The 26,932-nt window shown below is 39.6% G+C and overlaps 1 protein-coding gene across 8 annotated transcripts in view; it reads left to right on the forward strand.

Moving 5' to 3' along the window:
- ARHGEF28 (Rho guanine nucleotide exchange factor 28) overlaps positions 1-26,932 on the forward strand; it is a 305,032-nt gene that overhangs the window by 176,549 nt on the left and 101,551 nt on the right. For all 8 annotated transcript variants that reach the window (XM_061189357.1, XM_061189352.1, XM_061189354.1 and 5 more), the window contains 3 exons: positions 16,598-16,719; positions 20,363-20,643; positions 25,221-25,428. In XM_061189357.1, the coding sequence (XP_061045340.1) occupies positions 16,598-16,719; positions 20,363-20,643; positions 25,221-25,428 (611 nt within the window). The remainder of the gene's footprint in view (positions 1-16,597; positions 16,720-20,362; positions 20,644-25,220; positions 25,429-26,932) is intronic.

Consider the following 26,932-nt stretch of genomic DNA (forward strand, 5'->3'; position numbering starts at 1 on the left):
ACATTCTCCTTTGAAATCCAAAGCTGGAGCACAGCCAGTTTGAACTACAGCAGAAAGTCATAACATAGCCATGTATAAATTAAACTCAATTCAAGTGAAAGCAGGTACCTGGGATTTGAAAATGATTAACTATTTGCCACTAATAAACAAAGGACAAGTGAAACTAAGATTGGTAGCAGAGAGCTGGGGATGGTCAGACTGTGTCCCATGCTTCCTTTGTCTGTTAAATGATGACGACCTAGGTGTGAAGGGTGGGTTTGGTCACACTGTAATGTCAGCTGGATGGAATCCCAGAACCATAGACATTACAGCCAAAAGGGCCTTAGAAATGGCCGGGCCCAACCACCTCATTTTATAGGTGAGTATGATGGGGCCCGAAGAAGTGAAGTGATGGGGAATCATTTGAGTGTTCAGCAAGCATGTCCGGAGTGCCAGGTGCTTCCTAGAGGGTGGGACGAAGTAGTGAACCAGACGGATACTGTCCCTGCTTACAGGGATCTTAAGCATTTGGAATGGATCCTACCTCTCCCAGGATACAGATGTTCCACCTTCATATAGTAGAAGAAACACCAAGGAACCTGATTTTTTTCAGTTCCGTGGTTAGGTTGTGAAAAACTGTGGTCTCTTGTCCCTTATTCTGTCAGTCTTTAAAACTAAGGTGGCTTGAGTTTCTTCCTTAGTCTTTCCTTCCTTCTAATCATCACCGACATCATTCTCAGGATGTGGGTTCTGGTCTCCTGGGAAGTCGTGAAGGGGTGTTGAGGGCTTGGGATTTCTGGCTTATTAGCAAACCTTTCATATTTGGTCAGAAATATTTTTTATTCTCTCTTCTTTTTTGTGTCCTGATTCTCCTTGTTAGTATTCTCTTTCTTTTAATATCCCCTCCTGCCTTATTATCACTGTTCTTTGATAGACACACGTACACATTACTGGTTTGTTTCGAGAGGTGAAAATTTAGAGGGTTTGGTAATAAGAGGAAAATTGGATTAGCAGAAACCCATCAATACTTATATATTAACTAAAAACCACATCTACTACTTTCTTATCCTCATGCCCTCAGAAGGAAAGAGAAAAGGATCTCACTTAGAAGCAACGCCTTTGGAAATGACTGGTGTCTAGAGGGGAATGTGATGTAAGCAGAGGGTGAAAGCAAACTGCCCAAAATGTATTCCTGGGATCTCAGAGTTGCCCTTTGTCATATTGTGGGCAGCCCAGGACAGGCTGTACTGGAAACTGAGTGGTTAATGATTGGCGTGGGCCAGAATCCACGACTGTCCACTTCAAGGACTCCAGGAATGCCTGGATTTTTGTTTTGTTGATTTCAGTAGGAGAGTCAACGAAGAAATTTAATATTTATTAATGAAAAATTTTAAAATATAGGGATTGGGCTTCACCTAAGTTCCCCATAATTATTGTCTTTAAAATGCATTTTTAGTATGAATCATCAGGTCCCAGAAAGTGTTGAGCTCTTCTTCTCTTTGTGCCTTTCATCCACTTATGCCGTGTATCTCATTCTCTCCTACTCCAGCTCATATCCATCATATGCCTCTCTAATGACACAAAGTGTGAAAGACTGCTTTTTTTTTTTGCTGGTGCAAGAGGTGATGCCTATTTGAAAACAACCTTGGAGAGCTTAGATAGGACCAAACTTTCTGTAGTCATAGTCAAAATAACTAGTATGTATGTACTACTTTATTAATCATAATAACCATTGTTTACTAAGCTGTGGTAGGTACTTTATACTTATAACATCTGATTCTCAAAATAACTCAAGATACTATCTCTGTTTTACAGTTGAGGAAACTGAGGCTTAAAGAGTTTTAAAGTTATATCCAAGTCCATACCAAGAAGTACAGGGAACAGTAAGCATGGTAAAATAAGGTGAATGGCATTCATTCATTGTATGTACAAGGTGGTTTTCACATGTGTTATCTTATAAAAGGCCTGTATGTCAGGTGTCATCTTCATTTATTAGTTTGGGGCTCTGAGGCTCAGAGAAATGAGTTGCCCAAGATCAGGGCCAATAAATGCAGAGCCAGACCCGCAACAGGACATAGTCCTTGACTTTAAAGGTTTTGTTCTTCCCGGTGTGTTTCACCACCTCTTAGTAGAGGTAAGGGATGGTGAATTCAATGGGTAGCTGTCTTATATTCAGAAGGTGCCACTGTATCTCACCATCGTAGCTTCTCCCTGTCCTGTGCATCTTGGACTAGGAATAGAGGTGGCAGTGGAAACTGGGGAAGTAAAATGTTAGTGCTGTTCCTATGTCTTGTTACATCCACACACATATGTATCTAGTACTGACACACATCGTTGGCTTGTGAGGGAAGAGATGAATGGATGACTGGAGCGTGGGATAGTCGGGTGAGGAGCAGAAGAGGCAGGGTGAACTGAGAAAAGGATGGTATGGGAGAGCTTCCAGTGTATCCTGGAAGCTTTCCAGGTTTGTCCCAGACAGAGAAAGATAAAGTCAGAGAGAGTGAGTGTGCTGGGAATGGAGATAAGAATCATGAGACCACTGTCTTGGTCTATCTCATGAGCTCATTTAGTGTTTGGAGAGCAGGTACCCAATCTGAAAAATAATCCCTGACCTGGTACGTATTAAAGGTATGATGACATTTCAGAAGGTTTAATGATAATTTTTAGAAGTGACTTACTTTTGTCTCATGGACTTGCTTGTTTTCTTCCCGTTTCCTGCCCTCCCTCCCTCCCTTCCTTTCTTTCAAGAAGTTTTATTGAATACATACACAGTTTCATGTGCATGTATGTATTCCATCTAGAAATTCCCCAAAGGATGCCTGAATACCATAGGAGGAATAAGTCACTACAGAAATCCTTCTTAAGGAAGAGAAACATTTTCCTAAAGGTGACATAACCTACTAAGATTTCGTTGGCTCACAATGAAGATAGAGTTTAACCTCACGTGGAGCGGTTTCAATTTCAGACTCTTCCAGGAGGCCTACCTTTGTCAGCCTGGGAGAGGAGGCCCATTACAAGCCTGTTGCCAAACCGCATAGCTACATATTTGAAACTGATTTTTTCCCTTTATTTTGAGTTAGTTCAAATTCTTAGGCAAGATGCATTTCTGCATTAATTCCTGTCAGTGGAAAGGAGGCACTATTCTAATTTATCACCCCATGTTCAAGAGATTCCTGCCTACCACTCCAGTTTTGGAGAAGGACCAATGGTTGTTTATTCAGATATATTAATTAAGGCAGAATGTGATAAGTCCAATAGGGGAGCTCAGGGCAAATTACTGTCAAAGTTCAAGGTGAAGAGACCAGTTCATGTTGAGGGCATCATGAAAGGGATGTCATTTCAATAGCCTGTGGTGAACTGGTGGGGTTTTAATAGACAGTCCTTCCAAGCAAATGGGCAGAGTCAGGCATACGTAGAGTATATCAAGGTGATGGACGATAGCCCGGGCTTGTGTGCTGTTGATTCATGGAGCATGGAAACGTAGAGAGGGGCCAAATGTTAACTTGGCCTGGAGAGTTGGTTCTGTCTGCCTCATATTCTCTTGCCCTTCACTGAACAGCACACACATTCTTTAGTGGGCGGCCCCTCCACTGCTCTGGCCATGGGTCCAAATGATGCTGCCACCTTCTCATATGACCTTGCCTTACTGGATGCAGTGGGGTGGGCATCCCACCCAGGTGGCCCGATCACAACACTCCTCCTGCCTGGCCACAGCTGTTGTCCCAGGGTGGGCACATGATCTCAACTTGGTAAATCAGTGTGTTTCCTTGGTATTCTTCAAACTGGAATTTGGAGGGAGATGTCTTCCTTCTTGGGTAGCAGTGCTGGAAGGGTAGGAATGGAAGCCGTTAGCTGGGAGAAAGCAGTCTGTAGTAGGAGGAAATACTGTGCACATGTAAAGAGAAGCAGTCTTGTGGTAGGGTCCTGCTGGATTCCAGGCCCTTGTTCTAGTCGTTGGGGGCCTGTTGCTGCCACGGTGCCCCCCTCTCAAGGCTTGGGTATCAAATTCCTTCAGTTTTGGAGTTGCCCTCACATGGCTTCAGTAAATCTTTCCCCTCCCCCTTTTACTTTTTGTTTAGCGAATTCAGGTGACTATTTCTCCCACTTCTAACTAGAAATCTCTAACTTGCCCTTTAAGATGCAGCTTGAGGATGCTTTTTCTGGAAACCTCCCCTGAATTCCCTTGAGTTCATCGTTCTCTCCTTTGTGCCACTGTGGCTCATGTATATTTTTATAACAGCCCTCACATTACTGTATCACAACTATTATTTAATGTCCCTCACCCCTGAGACACTGAATTCCTTGAAGGTGGAGCCTAGCTGACCTGTTTTCACATCTCCAATAGCTGGATCACAGAAAGCAGGCAGTAAATAGTGAAAGTGTATTATGCACAGTTTTACTACACTACACTCAGATGCTTTTTATTTTGCTTTTCTTTCTTTGTTTTGCCTTTATTTCTTTATTTTATCTATAATAGATCTGATCTTTCTTATGAAGGTCCTACCCTCTAGACAGTGGGGACAGGAAAGGGTATATTTTAGTCTAACATAGAAAACTTGGTCCAATGCAATAATGAAAATAGTCATTTTTGGTAACTGCTCAGTCTCTTTAAGTAAAATATCTACTGTCTCAGATTTCTTCCTCCTCCTCTTCCTCCTTTCTTGCCAGGCTGGTATTGAATGTGATTTTCTGGTGAGGGTGGGGGGTAAGTTGGTGGTGGGGAGGAGGAGGAAGCCCCAGGGTCCTCCTGGTCTCTGCTGCAGATCTGCTGACCTGAGCTCTTCCCTGAGGCACCATTGTTTTGAGTGTTCTGGCATCTGTGACCACAGTCCTGCAGCTGGATCCTCTCCCTGGTGTTGGTTGGGACCCAGGACTCTCCTTCACTGAGTTGGCCTCACCTTGGCTTTTACACTACAGAGACCTTGGAATCTCTGCCTCTGGCTGCTGGCTCACACGCTTCCCTGAAAACATCTGGTACGGGGGCCTTTCCTCTGCAGCATGGTGGGCCCGTGGTCGGCCATGAGTACTCATCTCAGTCACTTCCTGTTCTTCTCAGAGGCCTGTGGGATCTTGAGGATCCATTCTCACCTCTCAGGCAACTGGGAGCAGCCCAGGAATGCTGGCCCTGGCCCTGCTGCTTGCCCTTGCTCTCTCACCGAGGGTGCTTGGTGGTGGTTGTCCTCGTGATGTGGTGGGGCAGTCTGCTAGGTGACCTCCTTCAGAGCCCCGAATGGAAGGGAGAAAAGCCAGGCCATCCCCAGAGTAGCCCCCGACCTATCTCACGCTGTTCCCTGCGGGCAGAGAAACCACGGGTCTTGTGCCTTTGGTCTCCATTGCCCCTGCCAATGGAAAGCCCTGGTTATGAATTGTAACAAATCTCCTATCCAGCTGTCATTCATGCTAACCTGCCCAAAGTTGCTCGGGCTAATGAAACAGGATTCAGGAACCAAGCAGAATTTCCCAACCAGGAGAAAGCCAGAACAACTTGCAGGTGTGCTGGGCAGTGCTTGGCTTCCACTATTTATGTGTTCACTAATTCAAAATGTCCTTTCACCCAAAATAAGTGAAAGGTATTTGAAAGTTGCTAAGAGGGTAGATTTTAAAAGTTCTCATCACAAGAAAAAAAAATTTTGTAACTATATGTGGTGATGGATGTTAACCAGACTTACTGTGATCACTTTGCAGCATATACAAGTATTGAATCATTATGTCGTACATCTGAAACTAATGTTGTGTGTCAATTATACCTCAAAAAAAAGGAAAAAGAAAGAATTTACATTTCAGTGGAGAAGTCTCTATTTTGCTAGTGTAGTTCCTTGTCTACAGTAGAACTCAGTTACTTTGGGGGATATTAAGGGGGGCAGAAGCACATGGCTCTAGGGCTACGTGCAGGAGAATTGGAGCTCCTGGTGACTTTTGAAGTGGGCACAATCATATTTATGTGCCTGGGTCTTTCCATAAGGTTATGCAGGATTCGAATTACTCATAGGGTTTCTTGTGATGATAGCATACAGGAGCATCTGCCTCATCAGTTTGCCCGTATTTTTTGTCTACAGTCACCTGAAGTGGTCTTGTCCACGTTCTGCCACTTTCTTTGAAGTCTTTCACTTCTGTCCTGGTGTTTGTATAACGTGTTAGTTTCTTTCCCCTCAGCTTACCCATTTTTCCTTTCTGTAGACGAATTGGCTGCAGGCTTTGGAGAACTGCATCAAGAAGGAAAGGAATTGCTGATTAAATCGAATCACACCAAAGTCTACATACACACCACACATGACTGAACATCTCCTTGATAGCTTGGGGGAAGCAAGGACAGAAGAAAGTTTACATATTTGAGTCCTCCTTTTTCAAACATAAACATATGTCCTCTTGAAGGCTACTTTGTGCTACTATAATTAGGAATGAGGACCTGGAAAGGGTTGGGAGAAAATTGTAGCTGTTCTCTGAGCCTGTATTTTCTTTCCCTCTCTTCCTTCTCTTTGCCCACCTCCCTCGGTGCCTCCAGTGTATTATGAGGGAAAAGGCTTATTTTCTTCTTCAATTTTTTTTTTTTTTTTTTAGCTTCTTCTCGAATCTTTTCTTTTTTTTTTTTTTAAACATCTTTATTGAAGTATAATTGCTTTACAATGGTGTGTTAGTTTCTGCTTTATAACAAAGTGAATCAGTTATACATATACGTATGTTCCCATATCTCTTCCCTCTTGCATCTCCCTCCCTCCCACCCTCCCTGTCCCACCCCTCTAGGTGGTCACAAAGCACCGAGCTGATCTCCCTGTGCTATGCGGCTGCTTCCCACTAGCTATCTTTTTTATATTTGGTAGTGTATATATGTCCATGACACTCTCTCACCCTGTCACATCTCAATATTTTTGATAATTAGATCTCTCAAAACAGCAGAAAGGACTTCTTTTAGGATCTGATTTTAGAGTGCCAAGTTGTAACTTCTTGTTTTGAAGGAGTTTTAAACTGCGGATCTGAGGAAGAGAACTGGAGAAACAGCGCTCACACCCAGCACTTCTGGAGTCCGTTCACTTGGTCCTCAGCTGTTACTGTTGTGAACAGGACTGGTTGAGAGGCCTGATCTCATCCCAGGGCTTACTTTCCTTTTTTTTACAGGATCCTAGGAGGGTGAGTTGAGTTCTGAGGGTGAATTGGACATTTGGATCCATGTTCGAGCCACTGTAGTTTGGTAGACAAAGGTTCCCTGGGTTCTCCCAGACACATCTTGGTGTGAACTAAAGTCTTCTGAGTAACGTTAGCTTACACATGACCCACAGGAAATTCCTGAGCTGAGGCTAATCTTGGAATTTGGATGGATCCCCTTTGTAACTTAAAGTCCAACTTAGAAGAGTAAGGCCAAGAGATGTTCCAGGCCAAGACTAATATCAGGAAAATCCTAAGAGAATTGTACAGAAAGAATAGGCAAGAAGAGAAATGACAGTGTACCCTGACAATGTTCATTTTCATTTGTGAGGGCAGGTTTGTTCTTTCCTCTAGAGCACACTTGGACCATGGGGAGAAAGGACTATCTGTACATTTCAGAATTTGGCAAAGTGCTCTTTGAATTTGGGAAATTGGGAGGTAGTGAGCTGCAGCGAGAAAGGATGTCTCTGTCAGTGCCGTGTTTGCGTTCTGCTTCTATCAGTTAATAACGTCTGAGGGTGATCACCCTCCTTGGACCAGAACTTTCTTATCTACAAAATGAACATAATAATACCTCCTGTGGTTATGGAGAGTGAGGTTAGCAGATGGGCAAAAACAATACTAGGTACTCTTGGGTAAAACATTTCCAGCTAATATGTTTACATTTGTATTATCTGATACGGTTATTTACTGATAACCTATTTTGCATGAGACCCTACAGCCGTTCTTTGACAATAGGAGGCAAGTTTTTAAACCATGACTTGTTTTTTTTCCCTTATTTTAGTTGTTAAAATGGTTATTAGAAATGTAGAAATTACAGACAGTAAAGTGTTGAAAGTAAAAACCACCTGTGCTCCGTCACCTAGAGATAGCAGTTAACATCTTAGTGTATCTTCCCAGTTTTTTCCTGGTTATCTTGCATATTGTTGTGTGGGTAAACCAGATGAAGTCATGTATTTTCTGTTGCATGCATGTTTTCTCAGCAAGGCTCACATTGTCATATTCTGGCAGTAGATCTCCAGGGGCAGATAGCACAGGCCCAGGAAGTGAACGAATACACTGAGGCACAAGTCACACTGTAACCGATTAATGAAACTTCCTAATGGGAAAATACCAGGCATTGCTCAAATACCATTTTCTTTGGCTCAAAATAGGATACTCAGTAACTCCCATTATTAAATAAAGTACTTTGAACTACCTAGCAGAGTACCTGCCTATCTAGAGCTGCCATTTACTAGTAGTGTGACCTTGGGAAGTTAATTAAATAGCACCAGAGTTTCCTAATCTGCAAAATGGAAATAACAAATAGTACAGCTTTTACTGGGTTGTTTTGGGAATCAAACGAGTTAATATATAAAAATCATACAGTGCCTGGCTCATAGGAAGTGCTATATTTGTGACAGCTATAATAGTAATATTAACCAGTATAAGTACCCAATATGGTACAGGTGTCCAATAGATGCTTACTCTTCAAGTACCTAATAGTTTGCTTCTACTCTTTCCCTTTTAATGTGTTTTTCCTGATCATCTTTTTCCAGTACCTTTACTTTGCAAATCGGCCTGATCATCCCATTATTCCTTTAAAAGTAACCTACCTGCTATTTTATAAAGAGATTAAGAAGTAATATTCCTGGGCTACTGCTACAGAGGGTGTGTCGGATGGTGTCACACAGGAAGTGCTTAGCATCTGTGTGGTGGTTTGCCCGATGGGAGAGTCTGTTTTCAGCTCAGACACCAACCAGGAAAGTTACTTGTTCTACCAGCAGGGGCAAAATGAAACTCTCATCACTGAAATATGGTAGACAACACAGGACAAAACACAGAGGTAACAGGCAAGAAGAGCCCAGAGAAGGAGGACAGCCTCGTGATTATTTAGAGTCTTGGCAGGGGACCTCCTGGGGGATCGTCCATAATGACTGTAATTTGAGGATGTCAGAGATGGAGGCTGAGGGCCAGGTAGCATAGTGACTGGTAGTCAGTAGACACTCAGTAAATGTTGAAAAAGAGAATGAATGAGTAAATGGGCGAATGAATGAGAGAATTAAGAAAGTGACACTCCCATCACAGCCTGAAGTAGCACAAGAACAGCTGGACAACAAGAAAACCTTCAGAATTGGAGGAAAGTTTACTAGGCCAGAAGAGGATGGTTTCTTAGTTGTACCTGGTACAAAGTTTGTGTTCTTTTCTTAATGAGAAAGTATTCACTCCTTCGGAGAATATTTATTGAGTGTCTACTATGTACCTGACCTGGTTCTAGGCACTGGGGGAGTGAACAAAGCATTCAAAGTCGCTCTTCTCCTGGAGGTTACATTCTAGTAGAAGGAATCAGACAATACACAATAAATGCATAATATGCTAGGTGATGTTATATGGTGTAGGAGAAAATAAGACAGGGCTTAGGGGATTGCTATTTGATAGATATATATATAATGGTCAGGGAGAGCCTCTTTGATAACATTTGAGTAGAGAGCTGAAGAAAGTAAGGGAGGGAGCAAGGCATCTGAGCATCCAGGAGAAAAGCAGTCCCGGTAGAACAGCAGGTGTAAATGGCCTGAGGCACAGAACAGCAAGGCCAACTTGGAAAGAGGAGAATAGGCAGCAGACTTCAGAGAGGTTGGTTGAGGGTGGAGGAGGGGCAGGTTATGTATTTGAGATATTTTGGTTATAATAAGAAATAATATTTGTAATAAGGACCTGCTGTATAAAAAAATAATAATATTTGGTCTTCATCCTTAGAATGTCCCAAGTGCTAAAAGTGATACAGGTGCTTTTGTTATGTTAATGAGGCGACTTTCAACCAAAGGATGGGGGCTGAAGATTGAGTTCAATCACCAATAGCCAAGATTTAATCAATCATGCCTATTTAATGAAGCCTCCACAAAACCTCAAATGGACTGGGTTTGGGGAGCTTCCAGTTGGTGAACACGTGGAGGTGCTGTGTGACTGGCCTGCCAGGAGAGGGCATAGAAGCTCATCGATCTTTCCCAATACCTTGCCCTATATACTTCTTCCATCTGGCTGTTTCTGAGTTAGATCCTTTTATAATAAACTGGTGATCTGGTAAATAAAATGTTTATTTGAGGTCTCTGAGTCGGTCTAGCAAATTAATCAAAGCCGGGGAAGAAGTCGTGGGAACCTCGGATTTTCAGCCAGTTGATCAGAGGTACTGGTGACGACCTGGACTTGTGACTGGCGTCTGAAGTCCAAGAAGGGGCTTGTGGTAACCTCCAGTCTGCAGCCAGTCAGAAGCACAGGTAACAACCTGAACTTGGAATTGATGTCTGAAGTTTGTGGGGGGCGGTGGGCAGCTTGTAGGATCGAACCCTTAACCTGTGGAATCTGATGCTGTCTCCGTGTAGGTAGTGTCAGAGTTGAGTTGAGCTGTAGGACGCTCAGCTGGTGTCCAAGGATTGCTTGAGTGTGTGGGAAACTACCCCCAACATTGGAATGGGGGCCCAGGCAAGTTCAGTTAGGCTCTGTAGGTTGTGCTAAAGTTTGGCTTTGACTCAGGGTGAGGTGGGAAGCCACTGGAGAATTGTGCAGAGGATGGCATGATTTGATTTCCTCTGTGAAAGGAGTGTATTGCCTACGCTGTGGAGACTAGGACAGAGGAGCAGATGCAAGGTGACCGGTGAGGAGACAGTACCTTGTAATAGTCTTGGCAGGAAGATGGTAGTGGTGTGCCCTGGGTGGTAGTGGAGGTGATGAGGAAAGGTCAGGTTCTGCATCTATTCGGTTGTGAGAGAGAACAGTCAAGGCAACTCCAAGAGTTGCTATTTATTGAGAGGAGCCAGTGTAGGAGGGAAAATGGAGAGTTGTGTTTTACACCTGTTGTGCTTGACCTGGCTGCTGCACAGCTCAGTGGAGATACCAAGGAGACAGCTGTATTCAGGGGAGAGGGCTAGGTTGGAGGTGAAAATTTGGGAGTCATCATTATATTATGGTACGTGATGCCATGTTGTCAGGTGACCCGGGGAATGAGTGCAGAGAGAAAGAAAAGACGTTTGAGGATTAACCCTGGAGCACTGCAACTTGCCAAATCTAGAAGTCTGAGAAGACTGAGAAGGAAAGGCAGGAAGAGAGAGAGAGACAAAGGGGCAAAAGGGCAATCATCTGTATCAAAGGCTGCTGTAGGTCACACAAGGTGTGAGGCCTGAGAACTGACCACCAGATTCTGTAATAGGAAGGGCAGTGGCGACCGTGATGGGCGTGGGTTCAGTGCAGTGCTGGGAATTGAACTCTAAAGTCAGCCTTACTTGTTTTTGTGGTGGTTAGTCATTCTAGGTTTAAAACAAAACTGAATGAATGAAAGAGAGAAAGAGACAAATGTACACACAAGAGAGATCTGAACTGAGAGGCCCTTCCCTGCCTTTCACAGCGAGAGCTTGGCACCCAGAGTGGGCCAAGCCAGGTCAGCAGCAGGTTTGCCGAAGGCTGCCTTAGCCGGGTTTGTTTATGTCTGGGTGTGGGTCTCTTACATAACCAGGCAAGTAGGCCACGTTTTCCCTTAGCTACTAGGCCCTTAGCTTCTTGAGGGAGAGTTGGATTTCATTAGAAATCGGGTTGCAGAGGCCGTAGGCTGGTCGCTGCTATTAACTGTTTCCTGCCAGAGTTGGGATAGGTGTAAATGTCAGAGAACAGGGAGGCATCTGCCTTTCCCTCTCCTCCTTACTAGTACTAATTCTCCTTCCTTCTCTGGGTGAAATGTATTTACTTTCAGTTGTCTCTCTTGTGTCACCTAACTAGAGCATCTAGTATAGCAAGGAAATGCTGATGAAAATTTCTCCTTCAAGGGAGTCCTTGTAGAGTTCCATATATCACATTACAGAGCAGTGAGAATAATGGGAGGGGGCAGAGCTGGGCAATCCCCTCGGAGTTACTGTTTATCCTCTAAGCATTCTGCAGGGAGAACCTGGCCGGAGTCCACTTCATCATGTTAGAACATCGTAGTTTCTGAAATATTCCCTTTGTTCTTGAGAAATGCTGTCTCTGATTGTCTGACTTTATGCCATGTTCGTCCCACTCTTATAATCTCTCCCATTTCGTAAGATCTCATCCTTACATCCTTGGAGGTAAATTTTATGGGCAGGTTGGCTTTGTTTTTTGGCTACTTTGTTCAGGATGGACTTTTCAAAGTTTCTTAACATTAGCTGAGTCTGAACTAAGAGTTAAAACATTTTAAAAGCTCTTCGTATAGTAAATGGAATGTTTTGTGCATTCCAGTTGCCTTGGGTTAGTTTTAAATGTGTAAAGTTATAACCAAAGTTGAAATCTTTTTTTTTTTAAGAAGCAAAACTACATGAAAGTATCAAAACTATACAACCTCATTTACTTGTATAATAATAACAAGAATTTACATAGTGCTTACTTTGTGTCAGATTAAAATCCTTCTTTGTGTCAGATTGTGTTCTAATCACTTAAAATGTTAAACCGTTTAATCCATACAACAATTCTGTGAGACAGATGTATTATCATTCCTATTTTATAGATCAGGTAATGGAGGTACAGAGAGGTTAAGTAACTTGCCCAAAGTCACCCAAGCTAATAGATGGTGGAATAGGGCTTTGACTCCAAGCATTCCAGGACCCTTGCTCTCAATTACTGCAGTACAGTGCTCTTCACTAATTTAAAATTGGCAGCTACTGGATGGGAGTTGAGTTTTAGTTACTTTTTTACCATCTCTGAAATATGGGTTTACCAAATATTAAAAATTCATACTATCAACAAAACTGTAAGATTAGCTTTTTGCTAAGACAAACTATTTACAAAACAGCATTCGTTTAAGACAAAGAGCTGATCTTTTAATTGCAAATTATTTCTATATGGTCATTGACGAAATACCTGAAGGACATTTTTTCTGGGGGTGGGGGCAATACTTTTTCACTTAATTTGCTACTAAAATGGTTACTTATGGAAGTAATGAAATCATATATCTTGAAAATCTTGAAAAGATCAGTTTTATTTTTTTTAATGAAACCACTGTGCTTTTTCTTTGGGCTGAAGCACAGTGGAGCGTTAACCACTTTAATATACGTAGCTGATGTTTATTTGAAGGTACTTTTTAAAACTTATTTTCTTTCCACAATAAATCTTATTCTGCTGGTTTGAAGCCCGTTATTTGCAGTGACTAGTGTTGAAGTTAATAAAGGCGTGGAAGTCTAGTAAGTCTGTGTCATCTTTTGGTTGCTAGTCTGTGTTCACTTTTAGATCCTATTATTTTTCGGTACCTTTTGGCAAGTGGAAGCTATGGATGCTCCAGACAGTTATACTGCACAAGATTTTGGGGCCAGTTTTATAAATCGTTGCAATGAGTGACTCAGAAAATCTACATGGCAGGTTTTGGATGACAGATCTAGAGAGGAGGAAGATTTTCCCTTCTCATTACTATCTTAAGATTTTGTACAGTTGTGTCCTCCCCCAACAAGACTTACTGTCATTACCTAAGTAACAGGATGAGGACAGGGTCTAGGCACGTTGTCCAAAGTGTAAGGTAAATTCTTCTGGGCATTGTTGATCTTGGAGATGGTGTCCCAGGCTAACACTAGATGACATTGAGTCACATAGTAAGGCAGGTATTTCCTTTTCCATTTTCTTTTGACCTTCTGATTCAAGGAGGAAGTCAGTTGGCACCATTGTCTCTTTAACACCTCTCAGATCCTTCAGACTCTCCCTTTATGACAGAGAACAGGCCCTGTAGACTCTCAGCTTTGAGAGGCAACTGTGTTTCGTCAGAATGTAGTTTCATTGTTTTGTGTTCCCTTGTTTTAGTATGTATAATTCCCTTCCGCTTTTGACAGGAAATACTGGCTTTCTGTTTACAGTGAGAATAAGGTATTTCTATGAAAATTAATTTTTTTCAAAGGAAAATGGTGAGTCGATCTAAAAACAACTACTAGAGAATATAATATAGAGGTGATCTATAGATATGACAAAACTAAATTTGGTAGAGGAATAACAAAATCTTGGGAAATACTGGTCTAATATCTGCTATGGTTAATTTTATAGAGATCTACAGTCTCTTCTTTGAAACTCTTGGGACCATATTTGTTTTGGAATTCAGAATTTTCAGATTTTATTGGCATAGTGCTTATATATGATATGACTTGCATAGTATACACTAGGGCAGTGCCATCATCTAGCATGGTAGTATTTCTGCAACAAAATGTATGAGTGTTCATACCAAGTGGGGTAAATAGAGATTCTACAGGGCCCCATGTGAGTTCAGGTCAGGCCACCAAATATATTTTTGAACCAAACTTAAGAAAAAAGTTTTGATTTTCAGAGATTTCTAGATTTCAAAATCACAGATAAGAGATTATAGATCTGTCTTTGTAAAAGAATTCCATCATTTTCTAAAACACTGATCAAACTAATCATGCGGAAAACAAATTAGACCCCAACTTGGTCCAAGTAACTCTACCATCTTTAAGTTTATTTAACTGCTTGTGTATGATCTCCTTATAGATTCTGATCTGCTATATTGGGCTAGGTAGATTTGTTTGTGGAAGAAAAAGTTGAATCCGAGTGACTTTTACCTGTGTGTGTGAAAAAGGAAGTAGTGCCTGGTCCTGCTCATCCTTGAGATATGAGGGTCAGTTTTGAATACAGAACTTGCTCTCTTGGTAATTAAGAACTTGGATATTGGGTAACTGGCCAATGCATTCATTGGCGCCAGAAAATTTGGGGTAATATTTCATTTGGTTCTATGTTCTTAAAACAAAATCCATCAAATGTTTGCAATTGTTTTGTTGAGTATATTGTTAGTTCTTAAGATAGTATAGTTATCAATGAAGTCTTAATTTAGCCATGATCAAAATGGTTAAAAAGGGGCACAACCAGCCTCCCAAGCCAGCTGTTTTATAGTCTGTGAACTTAAGATGTTGTAGAGCAGTTAAGCTGGATTAATTACAGTTCAGAGGGCCATGTTGAGTTATTTATGATTGTTTTTCAAACATTCTGGAAAATGATAAATGAGCAAGTATTTTCTTCAGAACACATTGGGTTTGTCAGATTCTTGATTTATACCTTTTAGAACATGCTTTTATTTTTTGTAATTAGAATGAAAATGTATAGTAATTGATCATAAAAATTATACTTATGAAGTATTTATGGGCTTTGTATGTTATATTGCTAGCTATTTAAATAAATTGATAAAACGAGACACTATAAACAATGTTTTCCTTTTACATTGTATATTTCCTCAAGAAGCTTAATTAAATCTCACTTGACTGTTCTGTGGGGAAGCGGTATACTTAGATGTAGAATCTGAGGCCTGGGCCATTTGGCTCATATATATTTGTATGTAAATTTTATAATGTCATCTAGGACTTTCCAGGAAAGAATAGAGTTTTTTACTCCTTTTACATTAGCGCAACAGTTATTAATGTTTTTCCATTTCTTGACTCATTCTCACAGGCTTACCTGGATTTTAAGCCATGACATAAATAAGACAGGTGGTAGGATTAGTGCCATTTCTGATGGAATAGACGTAACACTATCCCTTTTGTACCTACTCAAGAAAACGTACTGGAATGTCAGTGAGGGTGACATTTGCTATGGATATAACTTTCAATCTACCCTAGTAAAGTCATTTACAGATATTAAGAATCTGTTATTAGTATAATATACTATGATTAGTATTAATAACCTTGTACCTCACACTGAAAATGGTAAAATCACCATTAATAATAACAAAACATAAAATATAATAGTGACAATATTTATTGAGCAGTTGCTAAGTGCTAGGCATGTGTTAAGTGCTTTGCATATCTGAACTCATTTAATCCTTATAACTGCACTATGAAGAAAGCATAATAATTATCTGCTTTTACGGATGAGGAAACTCTGTAAAGGTATTCGGAGATCAAGTAAGTTAGCCAGAGTCACAAGAAATGAGGCATTCTGGCTCGACTGTGTTTTATTACCTTCAACTTTATGTTCCCCACAAATACAGTAACATCTCAACTCTCTGGGACTCAACTTTGAGCAACTTCATCTGTTTGGAACAAACCTGAGAACATGGGAAACAAGCAAAAACATTTCTGTAGTTAAAATAGAAGCAAAACTCTTTCTGAATGAGACTATGCATATTCAGCAGGCAATGAACTGCTAGACTGTGTCCTATCTTGGGTCCTTGAGTAAACGGTCTGGAGTCTGAACACTTCAATGCAATCCGAGGCTCACAGTATGATCACTAATGCTTCCACATTATTAAGTGAAATGAGTTTTAGTTTAGTGTTAGGAATTGAAGGCTAAAAACCTAATTGATTTTTATGCGAATCTCTCATGATTGGAAAAATACTGCTTGAAATGGGCACATATTTGTTTATGTAGAACTATTCATTTGCAGCGTTGATCTTAATATGTGAAGACAGCAAAATGCCATCTTGTTTTTCTTGTGGTTTGATTAAGAAGGTAAAGCTTAACTGTAAAATAAATTCCTTCTACTTTATTTGTCCTGTTTTCATTTTTCCTCTAGATCGTTCCTTTGATGTCCTCAAAAAATCCAAGCATCCCCCAACGTTCCTTGCTGCCGGCCGGCTTTCTGACATGCTGAATGGCGGTGATGAAGTCTATGCTAACTGCATGGTGATAGATCAGGTAAGGTGTGAGTGATGTTACTAGGGGGATCTGCCCTCTTTTCAAAACCTGAGCATGTGAGAAATACATTCTGCATTGCTGTGTTCCTCTGAAAATTTCCACCTAAGCGCAGCCCAGGTGATGTTGCTGTGAAATCTCGCCATATGAGCATTTAACGTAGGTCCTTCCTTGAGAACACAGCACACCGTAGCTCCCACCGAGAAGCACTGTGGGAGGAGTCTTAGGACACCGTTCAAGGAGAAGAGTGTGAGGGCTCATCCATGAGGCCAAAGCTGGAAATGACATTTGGGAGGCCAATTTCTTCTCTGACCTGATTAAGCAGTATTCATATTCAAATCCAGCAAACACTAAGAGCCAGAGCTTGATGCCAGCCCCTTGTGAAGCTGTCACATAAATTACTTGCTTAATCCTCACAACACACCTGTTAACGTGTACTTAGGTTATAGAGCTTTAATATTAAAACAGAATGGTGTCATGTTGTAGGGAAGCTGGAACCCTTTAGAATTCTCCATCCATTCCCTGATAGAGATTTGTGAGTTAAAACTCGTACAGGCAGATGGTTTGAATGTGCATCTACATATGGATTTATTCTTTGATCTTTTCTCTAGCTCGGTGATCCTCAAATTTTAATATTTATAAAAATTAAAGTATAGTTATAGATCTGAAAATTTCTGCATGCCCTAATTTATGAGAGACTTAAGGGATTTTCAAGAGTAATTCTGACAGCACACAATTTCTACTTTACCCCCTGGCTTTAAAACCTAATCCCTACATAAGAAACACTGTATAGATGTTCATTGAGCAATAATCTATTTTACCCTTTGTTATTGTTATTGTTAGTATGCATATATTGAACCCTATTACTTAACCAATGTTTTCTCTGATATAAACTTTTCTTCCTGTCTAGTAGGTCTCAATTTCAGCCCATTGGTTGAATGTCTTTGCTTTTTCCTTTGGGCTATGAAACATTGTTACATTAAATGCATAGTATAAATGGCATAGATTGGAATGATATTCAAAACGACAGAAGAACCAATAAATCAGAATGGACATCAGCTGTAAATAACTGGTATAGTCTTTTTGGTATAAAGCAGCTGATTGTCAGCCCTAGTTATAGAAATCTAGGTGAGACACACAGTTTAGGACAAAGTGGGAGTTCTGGGGACAGTCTTTGAAGATACAAGGTAATTGGACTTACTGTGCTCTAGCCACATTCTGATTTTAATGGTTTTATTCTGTTGCCATATTTTCTCAGCGTTTAAATGAAATACATTTGAGTCCTTATATATATATATATTTTTTTTTTTTTTTTCGTTCTGAGCCTCAGTGAATACTGCAGTACTTCCATTTACTTCAAGTAGCTAAAATTATACTTGACTGGACATTATGTGGAGGCAAACTGTGTCTTTATATGTTCTAAGATACATTAAAAATGCAAAACTTCCCAAACCAAAGATGAAGTTAGGATACAATTTCTGTTTGGAAATACTTTGAGTGAGAGAAGTATTGCTTTAATAATGTGAATCATACATTTAAAGAGAATACGAACAGCCTGATTGATAAACTGAAATGAGGAAGAGGATTGCTGAATTTGTGCCGTGAAAACAAAACTCAAAATCTGGATACAAATCACAAAGTTCACTATATCGGTGTAGTATAGTTACATCATTTCTTTTACTGTTCCTGTGTCCATTTGAATAGCAAGGACAAAATAAGGAGTCCAAAATCTGCATATCAAAAATAATTTCTAGCAATATCTGGAAAGAATTTTATCTAATTTTCTTCATCTCCTTCAACCTGGCACAGAAGCCTAAAAAGATTGCTAGCTTGTTTACGATGCTGTTTCCCATAAATTTTCAAGGTTATCAGCCTATCTGATGAGGAAACTCACATGACAAAAACTACTTTGAAAATTACTCTGTCATGTAAACTACTTTGAAAAAAAATTAATTTGGACATCATTTCAAGCCTGCATAATTCAGTACAAAGAATCCCTGTATACTCTTTATCAAAAAAATCTCCAAATTTTACCATATTTTACTTTATTATTCTGAGTATGTGTTGTGTATATGTACATGCAAATGCTTATGATATGTATATAAATAGTAAACATTTGGGAGTAAATTGAAAATATGGTGCCCCATTACCCCTCAGTCTTTCATGGTGTATTTTCCTAAAAGCATGGATATTCTCTTACTTAAGCACATATGGTTACCAAAATCAGGAAATCATCATTGACACAGTACTATCAGCTGTCTACAGACCTTATTCAATTTTAGTCAATTGTCCCAATAATGTTCCTTGTAGCAAAAGAAAATTCAATAACATGTCTTGCATTTAGTTGTTGTGTCTCTTTAGTCTCCTTTAATCTGGGACAGTTCCTTAGTCTTTGTCTTTTATGACATTGATAATTTTGAAGAATACAGACCAGGTTGTTGTTTGTTTGCTTGTTTTGGTTTTTGCTATACTGTCCTTTAATTTTGGTTTGACTTTTATTTCCTCATGATTAGATTCAGGTTATGTGTGATTGGCAGGAATATTACAGAGGTGATGTCATGTTCTTCTCAGTGCATTGTATCAGGAGGCACATGATAATAATTTGTCCCATTACTGGTGATATCTTTGATCTACCAAGTTTCTTTTCAGTAAAATTACTATTTTTTAAAAAAATTATTGCGTATCTTGTGGGGAGATAGTTTGAGTCTTTGTACATATCCAGTTACTGATTTGACTCTCACTCACTAGCATTCCTTGATTGTTTTTGCCTTAGTAAATTATTATTATGATGGTAGTTGATTTAGGGGCCTACATTTCCCCCTTTGCTTCTTTTCCCCTTCACTGTCTTATTTCTAAATGGTGTTACTCTCTTTGTTTTTACTGTCTTCTCCCCCAGAAGTGATGCCTTTTGATGACCACCACCTCAGATCACCAGTACTTTTAAGCCCCTTCCTTAGAGCAAGCGCTTTGATCAACCGGGACTTTTTTTTTCACACTGTCCAGAGGAAGCTGTACTTTCTCTTCCTGGTGATGATTTTAGATCAGTCTTAGGCCCTCCACTAGCTCCCTGTTCTCTCTACCATGCAGATTTTTCCAGACTGCCCTTACTCTATGCAAAGGCTTATGGCAAGTATATGACAGGTTTCTTGCTGAGATTTGATGTTTATTATTTACAGGTAATTTAAAGTTTGGGGCATTATCTGTCTTCTAGTTATGCTAAATCCATATGTCTTATGTAGCTTTATTTGGTTTTCTTTTTGTTTGGGAGACTCAGATTTACGTGACCACCACTAACTTGGTTACCCAGATTCCTATAAACTATTTTATAAGCTAAAATGCCTACTCTTTAGTTTTTCTCTCAGGTATTTAAAACATTTCCCCTCTTTTGAGTCAGTGGTTCATAAAATGTTAAAAGCGTAGTCAGTTTCTGGTTTTGTAATAAAGTTTATAAAATGCTCAGTCTTCTTCCTTTTGTGAATTATGGGATAGCAACCATGTGAACAAAAATATATCATGTAAGAATTCTCTGCTTACATAAAGCAAAACAAAAATAAGAACAAACAAAAAAGGATAAATAAGTTGGAAGGTTTTTAAATTGTGAAAACTTTATTCTTTGCTCAGCAAATATTTTTCTTTCAACTACCAGGTTGGTGATTTGGATATTAACTATATTAATATAGAGGGAATCACTGAAAACACTTGCCTTGAATCCATGGGTTCTACTCTGGGGCCTCAGAGCAGCAAGCCCATCCTTCCTACTGAAACCAGCGCTGGCATGTACCCACCAAATGAGAACACAGAAGTCACATCACACACCGAAGCCCAACCGTCTTTCATGTCACCATCTAGTTCATATGCTTCCAGTTTGAATCTTTCTTTTGGTCTTCATGGATTTGAAAAGGAACAAAGTCATCTAAAGAAAAGAAGGTAAGGTACTACATTCTAGAGGGAAAATGTAGAAAATCAAAGAACCTTGTAGCAGGACTTAGAAAATTCTATTTTCTTATTGTTATTGTCCCCACCATTTTTATTTCTACATCAAAATTTGCCCCCTTTTAGGTTCTTATATTCCTCGACTTGAAAGTAAGATACATAAGAAAAGTGACAAAAATATAATAGAGGAAAACAACAAGATACTATTTAATACTTACTAGATAAGCAAAAATTTTAAAGTGTAGCACCATATTTTGGTGAAAATGCATACGATAGAAACTCCTGTGTACAGTTCATAGGAGTGAAAATTGTATAATAACTTTGGAAAATACTTTGGCATTTCCTTATAAAGTTGGATATGCATATATGTTATGACCCGGCAGTTTTACTTCTGTGTCTTAAGAGACATATGTAAGACTATTTATTGCAGTAGGAAATAACCCAAATGGTGGGGAATGAATAGATAAATTACACTATAGTTACACAATGGAATACCGTACAATAGTAAATATGAATTAACTACGACTACATCTACATGCATAATCATATGCAACTTAGAAACATGAAGTGGAACAAAAAAGGAGCCACAAAATACTTCAGTTAGATTTCACTTTTATAAACTGCAAAAGCAAACTATCTGTTAATATAGGGCATGTATAATGTGCTTAAGCAATAAGGAAATCACAAATGAGAATGAAGAGGATAAAAATCCCCAAATTTAAGATAGTTGTTACATTGAGTGGGCAATGTAGAGAATGAGAAGGAATAAAACAATGGTGTGGCCAGTGTTCAAGTTGAGTGGGCTCATGGGTGTTTGTTTTATTTTTATGCTCTGTAACATAGTTACCTTACACTGTTTCTTGTATGTGTAAAAATGTCACTAAAACAATAGTTTTATTGTATAGGATATGATTGTACATATTTATATATATGTGTGTGTGTATGTGTGTGTGTGACCCTGTACCTTTGTATTCACGTCTTATCCATTCATACTGTTGTCTGTTTTCTTCAGGGAATAGGCCCATTTTTACTGATTTCGTTTTATCCTACTCTCTACTTTCCTTAGGAAATAGCTTATTTTCTCCTCATGCCTTAGACCTCTGATTATATGTCAAGTTTTACACATAAAATTATGAATCAAAATGAAAATAGAATGTACACACATATGTGTGTATATAAATATTTATCTGAATGAATATTCTACAGAGGCTTAATTGATCAGAAAGGAGTGAAAGGGAGGGGAAGCAGCAGTCACTGGGTGCCAATCACTGGGCTCCACTTTGCACTGATATACAATAACTTGAGGTTATAAAACTTTAACAGATATCGGTACCAAGAGTGATGTCTGGTGCATAAATAATAAAAGATTTTCTCTAGATTTTTATTGTGTGAATTATGGTTTTAAAGATACTTGCACGGTCATGGCTGCATATTGAACTGATGGGACATTTTGGGCTCTCCACAAATCTGCTTGGGACAAGAGGCTGATGGTCAAGGCAAGATTCTACAGAGCTCTGCAAAGACAGATTGAACCATGTGATTAATGCATTCTGGTAGGATCTTTAAGATCTGTTGAGTTTGTGACCCAGATCTCAAGAGGTGAATAAGTTCTTTATAGGAGCTTCTCTAGCGAAAAGGAGGAAAAGCCACAGATGGGCTCTCTGTACTGCATATGCAAATATTCACAGGATATCTAAATTGTATTTTCTGATCATGGTCTTCTCTGGGAAATTTAAACATCTCACTGCTGCAGATGGATTTGAATATAAGAAAAACTGTCCAGTTTGAGTAAAGGTAATTTGAAGCCTCTGTAAAAATGTCATAGCTCAGGTGTGGGGGGAGGGAATAAGGAGAGGATGATGATGTCCTATGAGAAAATGGTCCCTTCTGACTTTATCTCCTGTACATTCCATCTCCTCTGAAAAATAAAGGAGTGAGGAGAAAGGACTTGAGTTCCCCAGAAAGCTGCATCTTGGCCCTGGGATGGCCATGGGACCCTCCCTTCAGTGGGTGTCATGGTGGAAGACAAGGAACAATTGATAATGAACCCAAAGTGAAATGCACCCAATTCATTAATAAATGAATTTATTCCCAGAGGCTGGGAACTTCTCATGAAGGAGAAATTTTGGGGCTCACAATAAAAACTGAGGGGAGAATAAGCAATGCAACATTTATTTTAAAAAATGATGTAACAAAAATTAGGCGATAAAAGACAAGTATTTGTTTTAAAACTTATGTTTTTTAAACCTTTTTTGTCTTACAAAGAAATTCTTGAAAGAAAAAAAGAACTTCTTTTTTGTTTTAAAAAGAAATCCTTGTAACACCATGAACCTTCCCCTCACACACACACATAAAATTTAAACAGACGTTACATTCCACATGTTATTTTATGTATTCTGCTTTTTTCTATTCTATACTATTTGAAAAGAAAATTCTGGTCACAACCTATTGAATCTATTTTATATCCCACTAATAGGGTTTTGAAAAATGGTTATAAAATGAGAAACCTAGAGGTAATCCTGAAGAATATTATCACTGATACCAAATATCTTAGTTTAATAGCTTAACAAAGGAAAATAGTAGCCCAATTTGAATGAATAGAAAAAGGAATGTTTTAAAGTATAGTATAAAGAATAAAATAAAATACTTCTAGGGTGTATTCATAGTGATGGAGAAATGCTGTATATAACTGGAAAGGCTTGTGTTAAAACACGATATTCTCGTAGGCAGCCAACCATTTGAACCAATTTTCATTAGTATGGCGATCACAAGTTGAAAGACAAATGCAGAGGCACAAGACATCAGCAAATCTCCCCTCCACTCCCACCCCGGGTCTCTTTCTGCCCTCAGATTATCACTGAATTAAGGAACCTACATAGCACCTTAAAATATCTGTAGTTACATTACTGTAATACTTAACGCATCAGCATTTACCAGAAAGGTTTTCTTAACTAAGCTTTAGTTTTTTTTATGAGAAATAACTTTATGCTCTCCACCATCTTTAGGAGTTGAATTAAAGTGTGAAGTCCACCTCCAATTTGTCCTCTCCTCCTCAAGGTCAAGGTGGAGGCCCTCAATGAGTTCTCCAAGGAGAAAACCTCACGTTGGAAATCCTCAGTGGTGACGATCATGGCCTTTACTGCTGGGTTTGCTGGTGCCCAGGAGGGACCCTGAAATAGCTCAAGGATTAGAGATGAGTCTGAGTATTTGGATTAGAGACATATATGGTAGGATCTCTGTTCCAAATGCCATATAATTTATTAAGTTGAGATTCAGTGGCCATTATATAGCCTATGGTTTTTTAAGGAAAATAACCAAATTTGAAGTCTGTTTCTGGTTCTTTGTATTTCAAAATCAAGATGGTTTATTGTGTTGTTATTAAAATTTTAACTCCAGAATTGTAATAACCAAAGAAAAAATACATTTAAAAATGCACTGTGCATTAACATGCCTGTGGAAGCTCTCGGCCTCAAAGTTTGTGTGGTTTAAAATGTAGATGGATGGAAGGAGCCAGGAATGTGCAAGGTCAAATTCTTGCCTTTTAATTTTATGGTTATCAAAGTTAAATGAGGAAAGAAAAGCAGTAGATAAGCAGAATCACCACCTGTTTCTGACATGTAAGTTTCATGGGAATCATTTTTTTTAATCTCTAAAAATGATAATTGAATGTGACATATTTGGAACCTCACTTGACTCGTGCCTGACCCATTTCTTGACACCAGCTCTGGGATGAGATCTTTGCACGTCTCTCCTTGTTTTCTTACGTGTGCCTCCACCCTCCTGTGCTGTCCAGGGGTGAAAGAGGGAATGCCACGTGGTATTTTTCACGTGCAAATTGCCCCAAAGGCCCTCCCCTGCCCCCCCGACAGCTCAGTGGCTCTGTTTTGTCTGTGTTTTTAATATTTGAAGGGTAGCTATTTGGGGCTTGTAATAATTATATTTACAAAGCAAAAATCGTGAGGATAGTACTAAGTTGAACCAGCTTTTGTTTCTTAGAGCGCTTGAAATGGCTTTTGCTAGGTTGAAATGTTCATTTGGGGAAACATAAAATCTTGTTTAAAAAGAGGCTATTTGGGGGGAGAAAAAAACAATAAAAATCACTTAAGCATGAATTTTGTTAGATATTAAATGGGTGCCCATTGCAGCTGACGCCAATGAGAAAATCTGAATTCAGAGAAATAGAAACCTATGGCTCGGGACTTACCTGGTGGCACAGTGGTTAAGAATCCGCCTGCCAGTGCAGGGGACACGGGTTTGAGTCCTGGTCCGGGAAGATCCCACATGCCGTGGAGCAACTAAGCCTGTGCGCCACAACTACTGAGCCTGCGCTCTAGAGCCCGTGAGCTACAACTACTGAGCCTGCATGTCACAACTACTGAAGCCCGCACGCCTAGAGCCTGTGCTCCACAACAAGAGAAGCCACTGCAGTGAGAAGCCCGCACACCACAAGGAAGGGTAGCCCCCGCTCGCCGCAACAAAGACCCAACGCAGCCAAAAAAAAAAAAAAAAGAAACCCATAGCTCTGTCTTACTTGGTGATTTAGTTGTTTGTTTACTTTGTTCTCCATCCAGTTCCAGCCTTGATGCCCTGGATGCTGACAGTGAAGGAGAGGGGCATTCCGAGCGGTCGCGCATTTGCTACACTCCAGTGTCTCAGAGTTCCTCGAGAACTGGCATTCCTAGTGGGGATGAATTGGACTCTTTTGAGACCAACACTGAACCAGATTTTAATATCTCCAGGACTGAATCACTTTCTTTATCAAGTAGCCTGCAGCTAAAGGTATTCTTATTGGTATTAATTTGGTGTATCGTAAGCCTGAAAAATATGTTGTCTAAATCCACCCATCTCTGAAAGACAAATTATGTTACGGTCACATGTGTAAACTTTTTTTTTTTTGAAGACCCCATGAGCTGCCTGAGCTTGTCTTTTTACTCTCTCCCACTCTAATGTGTATAGTCCTTACTTACAGTGGCTGATTTGTTTTCATGAATCACCACCAATACAGATAATCTTTCACATACTTGGAAAATTTTACCATTTTATACTGTGATTTCTGCCATCACCCCTTAAGCAATGGGAGAAAAGCTGGTAGTATGAAGTGAGTTTAAATGATCAAACTTGTTTTGCACGCATAAAATTTTACTTGGCACTGGTGTTAAGGTAAATAATATTGCTAAGGCAGAGGTGACATTTGTTGAGCGTTCCTGGCTGCATGAACTCATCTGGAACACCATAGACTGTCAGTTTTTCCACAGGAGACAGCTTTTCTGTCATTGGCATTTTCGCACTGGAATTTCATTTTGTTGTGGTTTTTTAAAAGACTAAACTCTTCCAGTCTTGCAGAGAAAGCCCTTTTCTGTTTGGACCTATGTTTTCTTTTTGATTTCTGTTGTCCACTTGTTTTCTATTTCAATCGAGTTTACTACTATAAAACAATGTGTGCTGTGCCCAAATGTCTCATACCACAAACATATGGTGGTTATGGTAATGCTTTATTTTTGTAGTGTTCTCTACAATATACAAAACGTGCTTTTATATAAAATGTATAATTTTCTCATAACTCACTTAGGATATAAGGAGTACTTTTATTTTAATATTTGATCAGTTGAAGTTCTGGAGAGATTAGATGTCCACGTTGCCCAAGCTTGGTGATAGAGTCAGAACTCAAATCTAGGCCTTCTGACCCCAGATCCTGAATCCTCTTCCCTCAGCTCTGAGTCCTGTAGAGCTGTCATAATCTTCTGAACCTAAAGGTCATGTGATATTTCTGGATAATAAGAAACAGGTATGGTTGTTAATGTAGCTACTTCTCAGATTTGCATTTTGAATGGAACTGTGAAAAATTCATCATTACTTGGAATGAAAAGTAATTCTTTGTGAAACAGTTCCATGCTGTTCACTTTTAAGAAGAATCTGTCCTGTAAAATATGTCTTGCCTTGCCTCTGTAATTACCCTGTGTAACTTTTTGCCAAAGAATTCTGGATAATTTTCAAAGTCCTGTTATGAAAAATGATTACCATGCATGACTTAAATGCAGAGGGTGGTACTTGGCTAGGGCCCTTTGTGGCCAACTCACTGTTAGGGTTATAGGACAACTTGGGTTGGCCTTTCTGACATCCAGGACCACTGGGTCTTTCCCAATAAGTAAGTCAGGGAGCCATGGCTTAAGACCTTTTGAAGCAGAGTCAGGCTTCTGTTCTCAACTTTCCTCCAGGCTCTTTAACTAAACCGTAAGCCTAGGGCAACCATGTGCTTTCATTTAAGGAGAAGAAGAGACCAGTG

Source organism: Eubalaena glacialis, chromosome 4 (assembly GCF_028564815.1).
Source record: "Eubalaena glacialis isolate mEubGla1 chromosome 4, mEubGla1.1.hap2.+ XY, whole genome shotgun sequence".
NCBI classification, from domain to species: domain Eukaryota; kingdom Metazoa; phylum Chordata; class Mammalia; order Artiodactyla; family Balaenidae; genus Eubalaena; species Eubalaena glacialis.